The sequence below is a fragment of the Anser brachyrhynchus genome (assembly GCF_964034855.1).
Source record: "Anser brachyrhynchus genome assembly, chromosome: 21".
NCBI lineage: Eukaryota > Metazoa > Chordata > Aves > Anseriformes > Anatidae > Anser > Anser brachyrhynchus.
Window position 1 is genome coordinate 3988585 of NC_137714.1, and position 18319 is coordinate 4006903.

At 46.2% G+C, this 18319-nt stretch overlaps 1 protein-coding gene across 4 annotated transcripts; it reads right to left on the reverse strand.

Annotated features, from left to right (window-relative positions):
* Positions 1-127: 127 nt before the first annotated feature.
* On the reverse strand, positions 128-18248 carry LOC308181350 (uncharacterized protein C1orf167 homolog). Of its 4 annotated transcripts, XM_080564542.1 has the most exons (21): positions 15129-18248; positions 12375-14137; positions 11931-11974; positions 11152-11371; positions 10789-10964; positions 10208-10302; positions 9660-9846; positions 9215-9396; positions 8713-8899; positions 8323-8545; positions 7549-7730; positions 7290-7386; positions 6850-6914; positions 6564-6772; positions 5677-5821; positions 3833-4103; positions 3156-3264; positions 2675-2906; positions 2426-2561; positions 1547-1657; positions 128-506 (listed from the first exon to the last, which is right to left on the reverse strand). In XM_080564542.1, exons 2-21 carry the CDS (start codon positions 13410-13412, stop codon positions 447-449), a joined length of 3969 nt encoding a protein of 1322 aa, XP_080420668.1. In that variant the 5' UTR covers positions 13413-14137; positions 15129-18248; the 3' UTR covers positions 128-446. The 4 variants fall into 4 exon arrangements, with proteins under 4 accessions (XP_080420668.1, XP_080420666.1, XP_080420667.1 ...); XM_080564540.1 differs by having other exon boundaries at positions 9660-9843; positions 12375-18248; XM_080564541.1 differs by having other exon boundaries at positions 6564-6760; positions 12375-18248.
* Positions 18249-18319: the final 71 nt, after the last annotated feature.

Below are 18319 nucleotides of genomic sequence, written 5' to 3' on the forward strand. Positions count from 1 at the left end.
GCTACATCCTGTAGAATCCAAAGGCACACTCCTGCTCACCTCTTTAAGACCAATGTGCTTGCTTGTTCCCATGCACGACACTAAGCTTTCATCTAGCAAAAAAAAAAAAGAGTAAAGGGAGCTCCTATAAGGTGTTTTTTGACCTTTAATCAGAACTCCAACAAAATCAGGGTCTAGAAGAGGAGATGTAATCTCACAACAAAAGGGAGTAAGTTTAAGTTTGTGGCTGTAGGGAAGTACGGTATCAGTCCTTTAAAGAGGACTTTTCACTAGGTACCATCTCTTCTTGGTTGTCCTTTGGCTATCACACTTCTTGCCTGCAGCACTGTTTTTATGTGAGCAGAGCATTTGCTGCTTTCTTGATTGCAACGGACCAGCTCTTTGTTGTGACAGCCAGCTGTATCCTCCGCTCCTGAAATGAGCAGCTGCAGACAGGCCCCCACCATTCAGCGGTGTCCTTTGTCCTTGAGCTGGAATGCTGTTAGCTGGCGCCACCTTCCAAAGGCCTTAAATAGAGTGGACAAATCAAATACTCAGGTTACCCATGAGGGAATGCAGCCACCCTCACAGTACCCGTGAACACAGCTCTCCCTCTAGCACTGGCCATACCAACTGCCTCAGCATTCAAGGAGAGCCCTCCCCTGCGCCCCTTGTGTAGGTGTAGCCAACAAGGCAAGTGGAGAGTACAAATCAGTGGGACAATGCCCTCCATTTCAGTATTTGTTCATTTTGTTAAAGGAAGACTTAATCCTGCATGGCTCTTTGGGAAGCAGAGGAGGGAACTGGCTATTTGAGATCTTGGGCTTTGCCTGCTCACTTAAATTTATAGCTATTTGCCTGACCCTGGGTGCAAGTCACCACAGCCTTCCTGCAACAACGTGGAGCCTGTTTCTTCCCTGAGTGGACTCTTGAGAGGCAGGGGATTAGTGGATTAACATCTGATAACACTGGGGAAGGGGCACATGTCAGGGAAATTGACTGCTGGCACAAAGCTGCGACTAACAACCAAAGATGAACCCATATAAAGCTGGAAGCTATTTCCCTTTGTTAAGGACAAGCCCCATCTCTTGATGTATTCAACTCCTCCTTACAAAAGTGCTTTGTCTAGGGAGAGAGATACAGGGAACACCAGTTGTCCCTTTGGGGTGCTTGTTGGTCAGTCACAGAGCCTGTCACCTTCCACATTTTGGTTCCTTGGTAAAGACACAAACCCAGCCACAGAGTAAGAGGAAGCTGTTTCCCACACATCAAAATGCCATGAGTGTCTAGGATTTGGTTCACATTCCTCAAGCAACTGGCAGTTTGTGGCTAATTTTCTTTCTGACATGACCCTTTACAGGAGCAACAGAAGAAGCATGTGGGCCCAGACAATATCCCCACATTGTTTCACCTTCCAGGCAGGAATAAATAATAGCCCTCTTCAGAGAGGTTTGCAAAACTGCATTTGGTGTCCTGAGCTAAACCTTTTAACCCTTAAGACAGTGCAACTGTTAGGTGCCTTGTGTCAGAGGACTATGTCAGAACAGAAGCAGTCCTAAGTGCTTACCTGAGACAGTAAGCTCCTGGCTTCTACTTCCAAAAAGCTCTGCACCACACAGCTTTGTAAGTATCGTCGTCTCCATGCCCTCCAGGCTTTTTCTACCAGCCGCTGCTGGTCCTGCCAGGAAGAAAGGCAGCATACAGATTAGATGGACTCTGGCAGACAAACCACCTCACTTCCATCTAGTTCCACCTTGCTTCCAGTTGCTTTCCCGGTACTCTTTTGAATGACTTTGCATTGCTAACAACCAACCAACAGTGCTGGCTGCTAACAAAGCTCTGGCTGAATTACCATCTACTGCAAATATTGTGGCTAATTAAGTTACAGTACCCTGGGGCAAGGATGGTGCCCTTTTAAGAGACACCATGCAGCTCCTCAGTGAGTGTGTGTGTGCTACACATGCGTCACGTCACCTTGTCCCAGGGGCAGGACAGAGCACATCATCTCACAGAGTTCGTGACCAGGAAGCCGGACAGACCATGGGTCTGTTCCACATGTGGCTGGGGCCTGAGCAGAACGGGAGACCACACGACATCCCTCAGTAGGCTGCAGGCTCCAGAGGGATGCTCAGGAACGCAGACTGCAATACTTGCTATGGACTTCTTGCACGGGCTGCAGACAATCTGTACAAATCCTGTCTCAGCCTCCTGTCCGTAAGACTGAGCAAAGCACAACTAAATAGCTGGGTATGCCAGTTTGCCATGCGGGCTTTTAAAGAGAAATCCGGTAAAAATAGCCACAGAAACAAAAAGGGATTTCTCATGCACACTACTGCGTGTTAAATGCCCAGGTCTCACCTCCTGGGACAAAGTGAGGCTACGAGCAAAGCAGGCCTGCCCAGTAACATCCATCATTGCCACCCTCAGAGCAGTACCAGACACTCACCAACACTTGTGCCAGCATCACCACCCTGCTGGCTTCTTTCCATTGATGCCATCCCTTTGCCAGACAGCGCAGCCTCCTGCCACGCTGGCACCGGCGCAGCATCGCTGTGCGATGCCACCACCTCAGATACTTCCTCCTATAGGCAAAGAAGAGAGGAAAACAAGCATTATCAGTCCAACAGGGTTCAGAGGCAAGTCTTCCTCTGGGGGCAGCACAAAGATGAAGCTCAGAGCTCTCCACTCTGCTTACCCAAGCCTCTTCTCATCCCGCTTCTCAGAGTCCACCTCTGCTTTGTTCTCCTGGATCCCGGCATGTGCAGGAGCAGGTCCTACCAAGCCATGTCTTTCTAGCAGCTGAGGGAGCAGCAGCCTTTCAGCTCTTCTTTGGTTTCTGTAGATCACCAGCCAACGGTGAACAGCACTGGGAAAGAGCCCAAAGGAGGAAGCTAGTGCTGAAGCCTTTTCTCTGCATCCTCTCCTTTCTAGCAAAGAAAAAAGAGATCACACAAGAGTTAACAGTGGAGCTAGACAGAGAGATCAGAGCTGTCATGAGCCATCAGTCCTTTGGCCACTAAAGCCAGAAGCAATTCACAGTCAAAATTTGAATGCCTTGAGAACCTACTTCACAGAGAAATCCCGTCATTTGGCTGGCAAACACTGCTGCCCTTCCTCCTCACTCACCCTCCCCCTATGGTCCCATGAAAGGAAGAGAAAAGGGAGCGTCTGCTTACTTAGGGACCAAGACAGAGACATCTTCCTGCTCTTCCTTGCACCTATCAGGGTACTGCATTGCCGTGAGCACTGGGAAAAGGCAGCTGTTTTTGTCCAGTAGTTGCAGGCCTGCAAACAGAATTAACACAGCTGCAGCCAAGACTAAACACGTGCACATACAACACAGACACACAGACTAGCTTTAGAGGTACATTTATGTTCATAACCCTGCAGGTAGTTTAATGTGCTAGACCCCAGGCTAGAAACTGTACAGATGAGATCCCAGCAGGACTGACTCAGCCCTTCCAAATCAATCCAGCTCCTTGTGGTTTACTGGCTGTGAACCTTTTGAAATCGTATGCACCTCTGACAGCTCTGCCTGCTCTGCAGGGGCAGTGATTATCCCGTCTCATCTTTGAGCAGAGAGGAAGGAGTGCACTTGTCTCTCTGGTCAAAATGTCCCCGTTCTTTAATGCTGCGATCCAGATGGTGGCTGCAATCAGTACCAGATTATGAAGTTGTGTGCACAGTCTGTAAAGAATTTCAAGGCAGAGACTAAGCAGTCACCACAGGCACAAGTCCAAACAGGTTTTCTGATGAGCCCTGTCAATGCATCTCAGGGCCTAACAACCCCACCATAGGCTTCAGAAGAGAACAGGGAGTTCTTAATTGTCTCATAGGGCCCTTCCTCTCTTACCTGTTTCACAGCAGCCACAGACCCTAGGCGGAAGGCTTGCCGTCCCCTCGAGGCCAGTCGCCAACGGTGACAGGCTTTAGCCTGAGAGCGTCCCTGCCACTCGTGGTTTCTCTCCTCTCTCAGCACCTGCTGTTTAGCTGTCAAGAATTTCACCCTCCACTCAGCAAAGCTTGCTACTAGGAGATGGTGCTCTCTGACTCTTTTGAAAAAAGAGAGGGCTTCGTGCTGCCTCAGTCTATAGGCAGTGACCTGGACCCAGATGTTTAGGCACCTGGAAAATAATACAAACGCAGAAGAGTGGCAGATACCCAAAGTCACATTTCTGATACAGCACTGAACAGACTATGGACCAAATTCTACCTTTTCAACCCACTGTGTAGTATCACACACACGTGATCAAAGCAAGCATAAGAGCATTCAACAAGAAAATGGGCTGTTCCTTGTTACTCCATCTGCAATCGACATTTACGTATCTTTCTTTGTGTTATGTACCTTCCAGTGCCTTGTCCTTGGGAGCTATAAGCCCAGACTCCTTGACTACAATTGCTTTCTGCTAAAAAATTCCCCTCCTTTTACTTCAGTTTCCCAGAGCTGGTACTTCTAACTCCTTGAAGCCCAAGAGTATGACTGCTTCCTTCTGGCCATTTTAGCATTTCTGCTCTTCAAACGCCCCTTCAAACTGAACGCGATGTTATAACATTTTACCTTTGCTGACATAACAAATGCTTTTCCCAGGCTGCCCTGCCACTACACCTAGTGGATCCCTCAAAAAAAAAAAAAAGTCTGATCTTTCTCTGTGCCAGCAGCTGATCTTTAAGATAATGCTTTATAGACGAAAGCTTTTTCTTATGGGATGAGAATAAAACTGCCAAAACCTCCTTCAGCACAGATCACAGCAGACTCAGTTAAATCTGCTTGCTGTAAAACAAGGCTGGATTTGAGATAGCAGCTTGTTGCAAAGATGCAGATTTTCATCTTTTTCTTGCCTGAAACAAAAGAAGGACCTGCCATACATGGGATATATGGCTAGAAGAAATAAATCTTTATGCAGACAATTTTATCCCCACCCTCAATTTTAAAAAGAAAAAAATTCTACAGAAGGAGTTACTATTAACATATCAACAGCACTGTAAATCCACACCTACAATAATTTCTCCTATATCTTTCTTGTACCCTGATACAAGAATGGCCCCTTGTGCAACCCCAGAAGCAAATCTGCTTTTAACTCCTGGCTTGTCCTTTTGGTTCCCCGTTCCACTTGGACCTTCATTATGCAAATTGCCCCACTGCACCAAAGGGCAGAGGTGTAAATATCTTCTGCCTGGCAGACTTCTCTGAAGATAATCTATTGCAGGTTATCCTAGCATGAAAAATGCACCCCTCAGAAGAGAGGGGGCTCAGCCTGTACCATGTCCAGGCTGACTGGTAAACTGATTTATTTACTGATGTCCAGGTGAGAAATTAGAAGCTCTCTCTCAAAGGAGAGCTCAGAAGGAAGATTAACGATGGAGACATACTCCACAGGAAGGAGCAACATTAAGGACTTCTCTGAAACACACTTCCTGCTAGGGTGCCCCCACACAGATTGATTTGCAGAAAAAAATGCAGTTGGGTGGGGGGTGAGCGTAGAACCTAGACACCACAGCCATTAAGGTTTTCACCTTTTTTTTTGTAGTTGTTGCTTTTTTTGTTGTTTCTTTTTTTTAATTACAGAAGCTCCGCTCACGCACAAGTTAACAGTACTTCTAAACCCAACCTCTGGTCGGAATACACTGGATCCACTGCTGCATAAATTGCTTTTCACTCAGATTCCCTTGGAAATGCTTCAAAGGCAGGAAACAAACCTGTGCAGGAGAAGACGCTCCCAGAATAAAGCAGCATTTTTCAGTTGCCTTGTTTGGCAATACCATGTCTGCAGGATCAACCTCTTCTTCTTCTGGTGGCTGTGCTGAACCCATCGTTGCTGCAGCTCTCTCATAGCACAATTCCCTGTGAGAAAACAAAGGAGCCTGCTGAGCTGAGTCCTACTTCTTTCCTCCACCCTCCATCACAGAGTCCAGACAAGAGCAGAAAATACACCTGCTACAAATACTGAATTGGACCATAATAAGATTTCTCTCTTTAGCAGCTGAAAAGACTATTCAGTTCACCTTTCCCCAAGTTGGTTTTTGTTCAGGAAGCAGTGTCAGACCTCCTTCATTTTTTATTTCCTCCTCCAAGCAAGGTATCACAGATCAACTCCACTCTCATCCGCAAGGCAGTTTAACATCAAAAATTGTGAGTGCTCCCTCCCCGGCACAGTGTAAGTATTTAACACATTTAAAGTACTTGGAATCCCTTGAGGGACAGGATCATGACTGTTAAGCAGTCCCTAAAGATACATCCTGCTCCCACTGAAGCAAAGCCTGACAGTTGGATCTGAAGAAACATGTTCAAGTTCACAGTGCAGCACAGGAACTGCATTTAACTCCCTAGCTGCTAAAATGCACTACTTGATCATTCCTTTGGTAGTGCAGCTAAGTGAGATCTGCCCCTTCTCCAATCAGACTCCCAAGGATAATCAGCTCCCTAGCATAAAGCAGGGCAACAAGGTGCTCCCTGGCCCCTGGACTAGTGTGCCATTCCAGACGAGCAGTGCAGAGTTACAGCCAGAAGCAGGCGTTTCTCCATCCCAGCCATTCCCAGTGTTCTCATACAGAGGCAAGTGCTGCTGTAGGATGGGGTAACTCACTTTGACAGTAGGAATGCCAACACCACAGAGCATCAGCAGTCATCTGCTGGATGTGACACCTGAATCTCTGGTCAGCTTCCACTTTCTGGACCAGTCTCTTCTTCCACAGGCTGAAAGCCGTCTGGCAGCAATGAACTTGATGTTTAAGGGCTGCTGCTGCTTTTTGTTTCTGGTTTTCCACAGCCCAGTGATGCCACCTGAGAAAGACTCTGAGAAAGACAGAAGTCACGGGAGTGTCTGTAGGAACAACTCAAATAGATTCAGAGATTACCAGACAAGGAAATACCTCTGCACGCAGGATTTCTCTGCTTGGTGCCAGCAGCTCTTCACATCCCTCTCAGAATTGCAGTCCTGTAATACAGAAAAGCAAAGAGATCCTGAACTCCTGCTTGGACACAGTCACTCCATGCAGCTCAGCCCATTCTTACTGCTGTGCCTTCTGTGAAAGCTGACACTTAATTCCCTGTTGCTAACCCCCTCACACCACACGTACATCCAAACATGAGGGCCTAACATCCATTTTAAATTCTAGATATATGGCCAACTTCCAATTCAACTAGAAAGTGGAAGGGAAGAGCTGCCCTGAGAAATGTCTCAATTCCCCAAACCTTCTGTCTGAACACAGGAGAAGAACAGTGATATCTTCCATCTGCTGATATTGAAACCCAAAGGCTCTTTGCTAATTCAGGCTACGCAAAAGAACAGTTGTATGTTTTTCAGCCTCACCTCTTTCCACGTAGAGTTACCGATGAGCAGCTGGACATTACTGTCTGGATTCTGCAGTGCCAGAGACTGGAACTGACCTCCCACAAACCAATTTTCTCTGTGAGACAAAAGCATCAGTCAGAACAGGGAGAGAAAGAAGGGAAGTATCTGGAAGGCTGCTGTGAGAAGACATGAGTGACTAGCCAGAAGCAAGGAATTCTGCCAGACCAAACAAGGGACCACTTCCAACAGCATCTCCAGGAACCAGGCTCCAACTCACCTAGATCCACTACTCCTTGAAGGGAAGGAGGCCTGCGAGTACAACTCCCCATCGAGCTCAGCTGGCAGCTCTGCACGCTGGTGCAGTTGCAGGGAAGAACTGTAACATGGCACATGTGTCACGTCTTCAGCAGTCACAATGGAAGAGCAGCTCTGCTGGCTGCTGTCACTAAAACTGTATTCCTGTATGTATGGAGAGAAGAACATGCCATGAGATGTGTCCTCACAACGGAATCACTCAGCTAACAGTTCTAACCATATAATTTAATCCTCTTTTCAGCAATCCAGAATACTTCCAAAGGAACTGCAGGCTAGCAAGGGCAGCTCTGGAGTGCAAACATCCTTGATGGGAAAGTTATTTCTGTACTACTCTGGGAATGGTTAACCCCAAAACAACACAGCAAACCATCACTGAGGCAGTGCATATGCCCATTTCCAGTTTTCTCAGTGATAAGACTTCTTTTTTTAATCTCACCCTTTCCACATTGCAGCCACAAACAGGAACAAATACACAAGAGAACCACACTAGCTCAGCTGCTCCCTATATCACTAAATGATGAAGTAGGGAACATGCAGAGAGAAGTGACTTTACAATTTCTGATGACACAAACTCCAGGGCCCCACAGGCTGAGGGCTCTTCACGCCTAAATACTAAGCACAGTTTCTTAAAGACAGTCCCATGTTGAAGCAGAAATTTTGAAAAATTTCAACAATACAATACATCAGATCAGTCTGAATGTAGGGGCAGAGATGCCCTGTATCAAGACATCCTCACCTTTTCCAGCGAGCTTTGAGAAGTGAGAGTAGCTGGAGCGCTGCTGTGGAAGCCAGAAGATGTTGAGAGGTCCTCACAAAACAGCAAGGCAAGAGATTCTTCACAGACAGTCTCATGAGAGTGCTTAGGACTTGGTTCAATTGTCTTCAGCATGAGAAACTTTTGATGCCATACTTTCAGAGCTTTTCTGAGTCTATACTGCTCCAGAGCCTGAGTGAAAGAACTAAGACAGAAGATACTGAGACAGTAAAGTGAATGAAAAGAGATACCAGAGGGGAACACTAGTACAGACATGATAGATAGTACAAGGGGTTCTTCCAGAAGGACTGGAAGTCAAATGGATGCTACCAAAGAGGGCAGAGTTCCAGGAACTGGCTCTTCACCACTCACTCAGCTCTGTGGTGCTCATAAAGCCTCGCTTTCCACAGCAGATACACTCTCTGCAGTTTCACCTTCAGGCACACGTCATCAAGAGAGTAGCCTGTTTTCTCAGGAAACCATCTCCCTGCCGTCCACCGTGGCTGACTGTCATGTCTCTCTGTCACAGTCTCATCAGCTACTGAACTTACAGCTGGTCCTGAACCAGTTACAGAGATTAACAAAAGACAACATTTGTCAGCAGGCATTGATAAGAAACAGTCCAGCTCAGCCCCCTAATAGCTTTCTTTCAAGGTTTAAGGCTTTCTCCAGGGTTTATGATACAGAGACCAATGTGCCTATAGCATCAGTGATACATCCAGAACAGCTAGCCCTCCATCCACTGCCCATTGTATTTGTTAACACCATCTGAGCTGCTGTTACCAGGCTATTTTCGTCCACTGTACAAGTGGAGGAGGAACGAGCCTAGGCACCTCCAAATCTTAAGGTTATGCACATGCCCAAAGGTGCTCACCATAATGTTGCCTCCGTCTCAGAAGGAAGAAGTTCACCATCACCTGCTTATTGCTTTCTCTGATCTGCAGCGTGTGAACCCACTGCTGAAAGTATTTCCTCAGTGATTCTACTCTGAGATGGGCCAGGTTGCATCTGTAAAATGCTTTCTGCTCAACAGTCTCCTTCCACACACTGAAGCACCTGAGAAGACCAAAGAAAAAAATGCTGAACCACTGATTTTCTTCAGGACTTTGGCTTCCAGGTCCCTTAAATCAAATTTCTGCTACCACTAAACTGATATAGTCTTCAACCAAAAGTCACTACTACACTTATTAACTCCTAAAACAAAAAGAATGCAATGGCTTTAAGATGGAACAATGCATCACTGTCTAGGTTGGCTCCATCATTCCTTGGAGTTTCAGAGTGAATACTTCCCACATTAAAAATACACCCCATCAACTTACCGGGAGACTAAGCTTCTTTGGATACAAGTTGTCAGTTGTAAAATCTTTTTCATATCTAAGCATTGGGACCGCCACAACTGGAAAATGTTTCGTAGCCGCTTCTTTTCCAGCAGGGCATGTGCTTCCAGGAGCCTGGCTTCCTCTTTGCTCAGCAGCTCCTTCTGCAGGCGCCACAGTCTGAAAGCTGCTATGTTACAGGGCAGGAAGAGATTGACAGGAAGAAAAATAACTTAGAAGATCTTCAGACTAGTTAGTGTCACACAGCAAACATCTCCAGGCTGAAGATCACCTGTCTGAGGCATTTAAGGGAAACAGCTCACATTGCTGGAGCAACTGCATCTGCTGCAACTGGACTCATACAAGAAGCAAAGCAAAAGATGTATGGCAGGGCAGGTGAGCCACCCTGTACCGCCAGAGACTGGCCCAGCTATTTGCAGGATCGAGCTCCGAAAGAGTCAGGTCAAAGCAACAACTAAGGACTAGCTAAGAAATATAGTAAAACAGTGACTTCCTTCAAGCTGTTCCAAGGCTACGGAACCCATGCTTACCAGCCAGACGTCTCATGTCTCTGATTGCTTGAGTTCTCCAACAAAACTCATCTCCCTGCCTACGATGAAGCTGCGTCCAGAGTTCACTCTCCACCCTGAAAGTCATAAGCATGCTTTAACATCCTTCTGATCAAAAACGCTCACAGAACAGAATCCACAGCTTTACTTCTCATTAGATAGCTCTTTCTGTCTGGACTTGCTCTCCTGCTTTCAGAATCAGCAGGCAGAAAAGGTCTTTTCTTTTGACCTATCCCCTGTCCTGCTAGAGACTTTGAGACTGGAATGAAGTGATGCTATTTACACCTGTATCCCATAAACAGATGGTAGCTGAACTCAAGAAACAGTATGGGAGTATTTCTGTCAGACAAATCAGACTGAAACACTAGTGCACAGAAGTTCCAGAAGTTCTGAAATAGGATTGTTTCATTCTTAAGAGCTTTAAGTTACTAATTGTTGCAACGTTATCCACAGCAATACATCCACAGACCTGGAAACAAGTTTTCCACAATCTGAGAAAAATTTTGCTGTGTCTGTAAACCTCCACTTGTCTGAGATAACATAAGAGAATCCTCTCAGCTTACCTACAAGCCTGCTCAGCTTCCTTCAAGTATGCTGCTGTAAGCTGGTGCCGAGCCGAGGTTGTCATAGTTGCTAATCTTCCTAATCCAGACAAACCCACTGATGAACTTTGGGTATAAGAATATGGCGCAGGCTGTGGAGCTTGCTTCTTGCCCCTTTTTGCTACAGCTTCATTCCACTGGAGGAGAAACCACAGTTAGAACAAACTGTAGGCAAAATGTCAGTACTAGGGTCCACACCACTGAATTTCACACAGGTACTCCTTCCTCCTCCCTATCCAAATACAACTTCTGTCTTCTCTGACCTCAGAAAAGATTTCAGAGAACAGAAAATTCATGGCACTATTTCTACTGGCCCATTCTCACCTTGCGGAAGCTGGCAGCTAGCAGAGCCGAAGCATGTCTCTGCTGGGCTACCTCCAGCTGCATCCTCCTCAGGTGCACAGCCCACTGAAAGGCCCCAAGGCCCTTCTGAAGCAGTCGGCGCCTGTAAAGCTGTGTGGCTGCAGCCCTCTTCCAGAGGATGTGGTCCCTCCAGGCCTGGAAATACCTACTTACTATTTGTCTGTCACGTAACTGCTGGAAACTTTGAGAGGATAAAGAAAAACAAACAGAGGTGATCTCCAGTTAACAGACATAAAAATTAAATGCAGCCAAGAGGTGGCAATCAGACTTCAGCCATCAAGCTGAAAACAACTATTTCAAATCACTCTCTCTAAAAAGTGAAGAACCTGCAGCCTCACACCAAATTAAGGCGTCCATCTCACACACATCTTATCCACAGATCACAAATTTGAATCCCATCTCATGGATAAGCACAGTTCTTAATCTTCACTAACTCTGCAGTGAGCATGCTAGAATTTGCTGCACTGAAAAGTAACACATACAGTACCAATGCTTTTTGATTGCTACCAACAATGAAGGTTAAATTCAAAGGGGTAGAATTTAAAAGATACAGAAATTATTTTTTAAAGCACACTATTCTAGACAGTAAACCTTTGAAAAGAAGTAGATGTAGCTCCAGATCTAATAACGGCAGAATGATGTAGGTTAAATACTAAAACCAGGATGTGGTTCCTCAGCCACTTTCCACCAGTTTTCCTCGCATTAACTACCAGAGCACACATACAAATTCAGTCTTTTACCTTTGCTCATGCACCTTCAAAGACCAGCAGCTGTTCTCTGACACCTGCAAACAGACAGAAAACAGTAACTCACATGATCATTTCACTACCCCACTGTTGAAGACTGTTTTCAGACATTAACAGAACTGGAATTTCAGGACCCTGCAGCTACGCAGAGTAAAAACCAGCTTAATGCTTCCCATCTGCATGTAGATCCTGGAAATACAAACAGGTGTCTACATTCCCAAGATCAACCAAGTGAACAAGCTGGTGTTTAGGAAGATGCATGCAAGAGAAAGATGCACATGTTGGGATGGAGCTGGATCATCACAAAGGATATTCTGGCCATTCAGTGCCAGAAAACTATAGGACAAGCATCTCCAACACCATTGTGCTTCAACTCTGCACCTCTAGCAAAAAGCAGTATCTGTCAGCAGGGATGCTACACAGTGAGCACACCCTCACCTCTCTGCAGGCAATTTCCTGTGCCTGGTTCCCTTCTTCACAGCACTCTGGTTCTTGGACACTCTTCTCCCCCGAAGGATCTTCAGAGCAGTCAAGGTTGGCATCAGCTTCCCAATTCCTCCAGCTGCTTTGGTAGGAGCATTTGTTTCTCCTTCCTTCTCTGCTCACGTTCCCACATTCTATGTCAGAATATTCACCAAAGCCTTTTTCAACCTGAATACTGGAAGGGCTGGACTGGCTGTTGCCCACCGCTGTCATTCTCCTGGCTGCTTGTGATGTGGAGTCACAAACCTCTTCTAACACTTTGCTGGACTCAACAGGAGGTTCACAATTGTTGACTTCTGCAGGTCTAATACTAAGCTGCTGTATTGGTCTAAACTCTTGATCTCCAGAAGGAGAAGCGACTCTTAAACACACTTCCCTTGGAGTCCCATACATGGCTACACCAACATTCATCTGAGCTCCCTCAAAACACGTTTCCACTGACACCTGCAGACCCTCAGGATACAGGCTGGCTGGAAGATCTTTTTTCCAAGGTATAGGACATGCGAATGCCCCACCAGATGTCTCTTTAAGAGCCTTTTCAGAAGAATGAATTTTTGTATGAACATAAAGACCACCAGTTTCTTCTGGAGTTGACTTTGCCTGGGACTGGCATCTGAAGTGAGGGGAGCAGTTGTTGGAGGAATGTGCTTTTGTATCCACAAGCCTGCCAGAGCCCACCCCAGCAGACAGTCTTTCTGGCCAGATGTCACCTGAAAGTTTCGTTCTCCACATGCTGGAGTCAACACACCCATATCCATGAGAGACAGAGATAGGTTCAGCATGACTCAAGTCCCTTGCCACTGCATCGAGGCTCCAGCCTTTGGCAAATGGGATGCTCCATTTCAACCTTGCCTGAGCAGCACCATTTTTCACTCCAGCTAGCTGCTCTCCTGTGCTCAGGGTACTAGAAGCTGAATCATCAGGAGCAAAGCACAAACTGCCACTGCCTGGAGGAGAGCTGGGCTCCAAAGGAAGGGAGCCCCGTATTCCCATCAAAACAATTTTTTGCTTCAGTCTCCAGACTGAACAGTACAAGCCAGCAGAAATCCGTGACAACTGCAAGAGAGTCTGAAGGGACTCCAAATTAGGTAGACCGAGATCCCCCAAAGTCAGGGCTGAAATAGGACAAGCATTCACACTGTCACCTGAGCTCCTTGAAGAGGGACACAGTTCTAATTTGTGTCTAAGAGGGGAATCTACAGTATGAAGTGACAAATGTTTATTGACCAGTGAAGGGTTCCCAGGATCAGTACAAGATACAGGACGGAGCTGCTGTTTTTCTACTGGGTAGTCACCGTTCTTGTTCCTTCCTTCTGAACAGTGATGGTGAGCAGTAGGTGCGGAGCAGGTGCCAACTGCCTTTGCTTTCTGATGGTGTTGCACTGACAAAGCAAGATGGGGAATCCTGTGAGCCACATGCTGAGAGCTGTGCTGCTGCAGCCTGAAGCAGAGATTATTCTGCTGCTGGAAGCGGGAACTGGAGAACTGACTGGTGGTGTCCTGGAAGAGCTGAGAAGGGCAGGAGAGATTAGTCTGTATCGGACTGGGCTCGCTCTGCCCAGGTGACAGAGGTGTGGTACAAACCCAGCCTTGTCCTGCTGCCTGGCTGGGAGTTACATCAAATGCAGCAGCCTCAGGCCAGCGATGTGAAACGTCTACTCGACTTCTAGCACCCAAATACAGATCAACGTTCACATTCTTCTGAATGTTTCTTTGCTCTGAAGAAAAATAAGAAGAAATATAAACAAAGGAGCATGCATATTTCTCATCACATCTTCCACAGTTTGCCATAGGCTTTGGGTACTTGTGTTCTAAGTCTCTTGTCTCCACTTCACCAGCCTTTCATTGATCAGAAATCAAGTTCGGATCTCCTCCACACACATTTTCTCCAAGGCTGGTAGGAATAACAATGTCTGGACTTAAGGTACTGTTTAACTGTGTAACAACTGGAAATTTGTTCACAAATCATGTTACAGCCCCACAAAGGTTCAAGGCTATGTAGAGACCAGTTTCTTCTTGTTCACACTACAGGATGAAACTCTCTCTAAATACAGAGAGAATCCGTAGTGTCCCCTAACTCAGAAGAATTAGGACATAAATGGGAGGCCTAATTTGCTATTAAGTCAGATGGTTATACATACAAGTCTCATGCAGAACACAGATCCTTAAGTTGCTGGTAATGGGTAAGTGCAATTCAGGGGGACTGTACTTTCATTCCCTCAAATTTTAAATACAAGTTAGCAATCACTCTGTCATTCTAAGCATTCTTTTCCATCTTTCATTTAAAAAATGAAAATGGCATTGTGAAAGAGACACACCTATGCCATCTTAAAAAAAGAGGCAATTTGAAAAGAAAGACAGATTCGCTTATAAAATAAATGCCCATCATCTTTTTCAAATGTACTCAAATAGCAGAAAGTCTCCTTTCAAATTGGATTCTGTTTCCAAAGCATCTGAGCCTGAGTCATCCCTGGTTGCAAACAGCATGCCCGTGCTCCTCACATACCACAGACCGGGGAGTACACTCAATTGCTGAAGTGACAGTAGGTAGTCATGCAACGTTGCAATTATCCCTGGGAACTGCTGTTACTGCCTTTCATGTCAAACGTAGCATGAATGGAAAGATTCCATTATTTTTTCAAGACAAGCAGAAGTTGGCAACTACAGAACGAACAGACAAAGCACCGATGCCTTCTTTAGGGCACTTACCCTAATGTATAACATCAAAATGTAGCAGATTGGTGATCTGTAGAAGCTGTCCTTGCATCCCAGGAATATCCAGACAACTAGCAATGCATCACAAAGGAATACTACAAAAGATTTTGAATGGTGAAAGGACACGACAGCATCATGCTTATCAGTGCTGTTTTGCTCCATGAACACCTGAAACCTGGCACCAGACTTTTACTCCCAGGAGCCTAGACAACCTATTTTCTTAATAACTAATGCATTTTTTTTTTCCAATTACTTTTCCAGTTCTTTCTGCCAGGTACCAGACCCAATACACTGTCATGATTATTTTAGTGGTTGTTCTTCACCTGACTCATTCCTAATTTCAGTCTCATTGAAACCTGAAAGAAATAGCATCCTTTAAAAAGCAGTTTGTTATCCTTTCCATAACTGCCAGTCAGGATTTTAACGTAGCCACTTTTAAGCAGTATTTAATCTCACTCAAGAGGCAAAAAGATCGTTATGAAGTGCTTTTCAAAATTTCCTCTAAGGCCAAAAGAGATACTCAAGGCAAGCTGTGTATTTTGCAAACTGCAAAAATCCACAACCTACAGATTTCACGTTGTTTTTAATGTTTCCAGCTAAAGCATTTAATGCATGCCTACTATTTACAGTTTACATTGTGCAGCAAACACTAATGCATTAAAACATGAAGTAAATCCAATTATGTAAACAAAAATTAAGCTGATCAGTGTACTTCTGGTGTTGTTATAAGCAAAAGTAAATAGCATAATTCATGAAGAGTAATTCAAGCTCTTTCAAGTGAATACCACTTTAGTGGTATGATATCAAGGACAAATACATAACAAACACGTAAGTACCACACAGACAATGATGATTTTCCTATTCTTGAAGATCACAGTCCAAGCTGGGACCAGTGGCTGGTCCCACATCACACCACGCATGCTTTAGAAACAAGACTATTGCCCCACTGCTCGCTCTTACAAACCAAACCATCATTTCTAATGCATGCTCAGCCTTGAGCCTCACGTTTTTACTTTAAGATTAAAAGACACGTACAAGTACTCTTCCCTGAAGCTGCCAGGGGGCAGTTACTGCTCCAGCAGCTGAGGAACGGCCTCACAGGAGTGCCCTTCCCATGCAGCCAGCCAGGAACCAGCATCCCAGGAGCTGCATCAGGGAGCAGGGACCCATCGCCCACCACCCGCGCCCGGGGGAGCTGCTCACAGGCCCGGAGCAGGCACAGGCCCCATCACTGGGGGCATCCCACCGGGGTCCACAGCAGTCTCCACGGGTGCTGACACAAACCTCTCCTCACAGGCACTTACTCACTCGGACAGCCGTCTCCAGACATGCCGCTTGGCCTCGCCAGGACCTCGGGGGCAGGACAGCCGCCTCTTTGTCCCTGCTCCTCAGGGCGCTGGGGCAAACCCGCTGCTTTGCCCCCCCCCCTTACCGCCCAAACCCCAGCAGTGAGCTCACTCCAGCTGGGCCACCGTAAGCAGCTTATCCCCTACGATTAGCAACGCCGCCTGTCCCCAGGGCTGCAGATGGAAAGCGGCTCTCGCCCATGGCTAATTAAAGCTGAGTCCTCACCACGACCCAGACGAGGTGGGGCAGGGGTGGTTCACCTGCAGCCTCTCCTGGGTGTAGCTGTGCCAGGTGCCCGCTCAGCGCCTCAGTGGAGGGGATGCGTCTTCCCCCTTGCCGCCCGCCAGGTACCCCATGCCCTGGCTCCTGTCAGCAGCACTGCAGGCGGGAAACGCCAACCCCCCAAAAAAAACACACACCAGGGCACATCAGCACTGGAAAATTAGCGAGAAAAACAAGAAAACAGAACAGAGCATCGCACCTGCTGCACGTCTGGCAGAGGAGACCCCACTGAGAGGAGCCCTGTGGTGAGGCCAGGCTGTGCGGCAACACGACGGGCTGGATGAGGCCCCACAAGCCCTCCGACATCAGGTATCGATCTGAGAACACGCTGGTGCTTATTTTAACCAACAACCGCCCTCTGCCTCAGAAGCCAGGAGAAGGGCATGGTTTTTACTGTCATGTCTCTGATTTAACACCCCAAATTGGCATCCCTGATTCACAGTAAGCATATTAATAATCCTGCCTTGTTTTTCCTCTTCTCAGCTCCCCAGATCTAAATTCTCCACAGGAATGCACACAGCAGGTCAGCTAGATGGGTACTGATAGATTTTTTTTCCTTCCACTGGAGAATGGCTTGGAAAGGCCTCATTAGATGTAACCGTATGTTCATGCAAATACTCAAAAAGCTTTGCATTTAAAGCAGCCATTTTGTCTGTGGTCCACTGGTCTAGGGAAGGAAAAGCTGCTTACAGTCTGAGTATTTAAGCACGTTATTCAGGGATCCATACTTTCACTGTACAATTTTGAAGAATTGAAAAGCAGTAGCTGAACATGCAGTCCTATAAAACCTAGAAAATTCTGCCTACCTATTCTTCATTCTTCCCCACCTGATAACAGAGTAGACCGATTCCTAGTCCAGTGCTTTGTTACATGGCAGCCTGCAAAGTGAATCCACAACACTCATCTCAGGAGACTAAACCAGACTATTGCAGTTTTATGGCATTTACCACACGCTCAGTCCTAGCCTAAGTGATGATGGTCCAGGTACAGCAGCGGTTCGTTGTAATGCTTGTGTAGTATAAGGAATGAAGCATCTGCTGATGTTTAAAGGAATGAAATGAGAGAAAAATGCTTGTTTTTAAGAATAGAAAAGGCATGTTTCTAGAGGATAAAGCAAAGTTAACAGGGCTTTTGGTCACTGAAGAGTCAACACAGCAGCAGGTCTTGAAAGAGAAATGCAATTGTCAAATAACAGATGTATGCTTTGAATGTGAACTTGCTTCAGAAAAAACACAGATCTTCCCAGCACTAGTATTTTCATTCTGCTAAGGCTGACAATCTTTTCTCCTAAAAAAACAAGTGTTCAACAGGTTTCTAAGTATTTTACCCTGAAAGTCACAGCAGGGCAGGTTTGCTGTGCATAAGATGAGTATTTATAGTTTGACACACTCCAGAGTTCGCTGCTGTGTAGAGCTACACAAACCCACCTCTTCCTTTTCTCAGTCCTTTTACTAGCCTACCTTCATCACCCACACACACATCCCCTTGCAGTACCCATCACGTGTCTGTGTAAAGCTTACACTAACGCCGTCGAAGCCCTGTAGATCTTGCCCCAT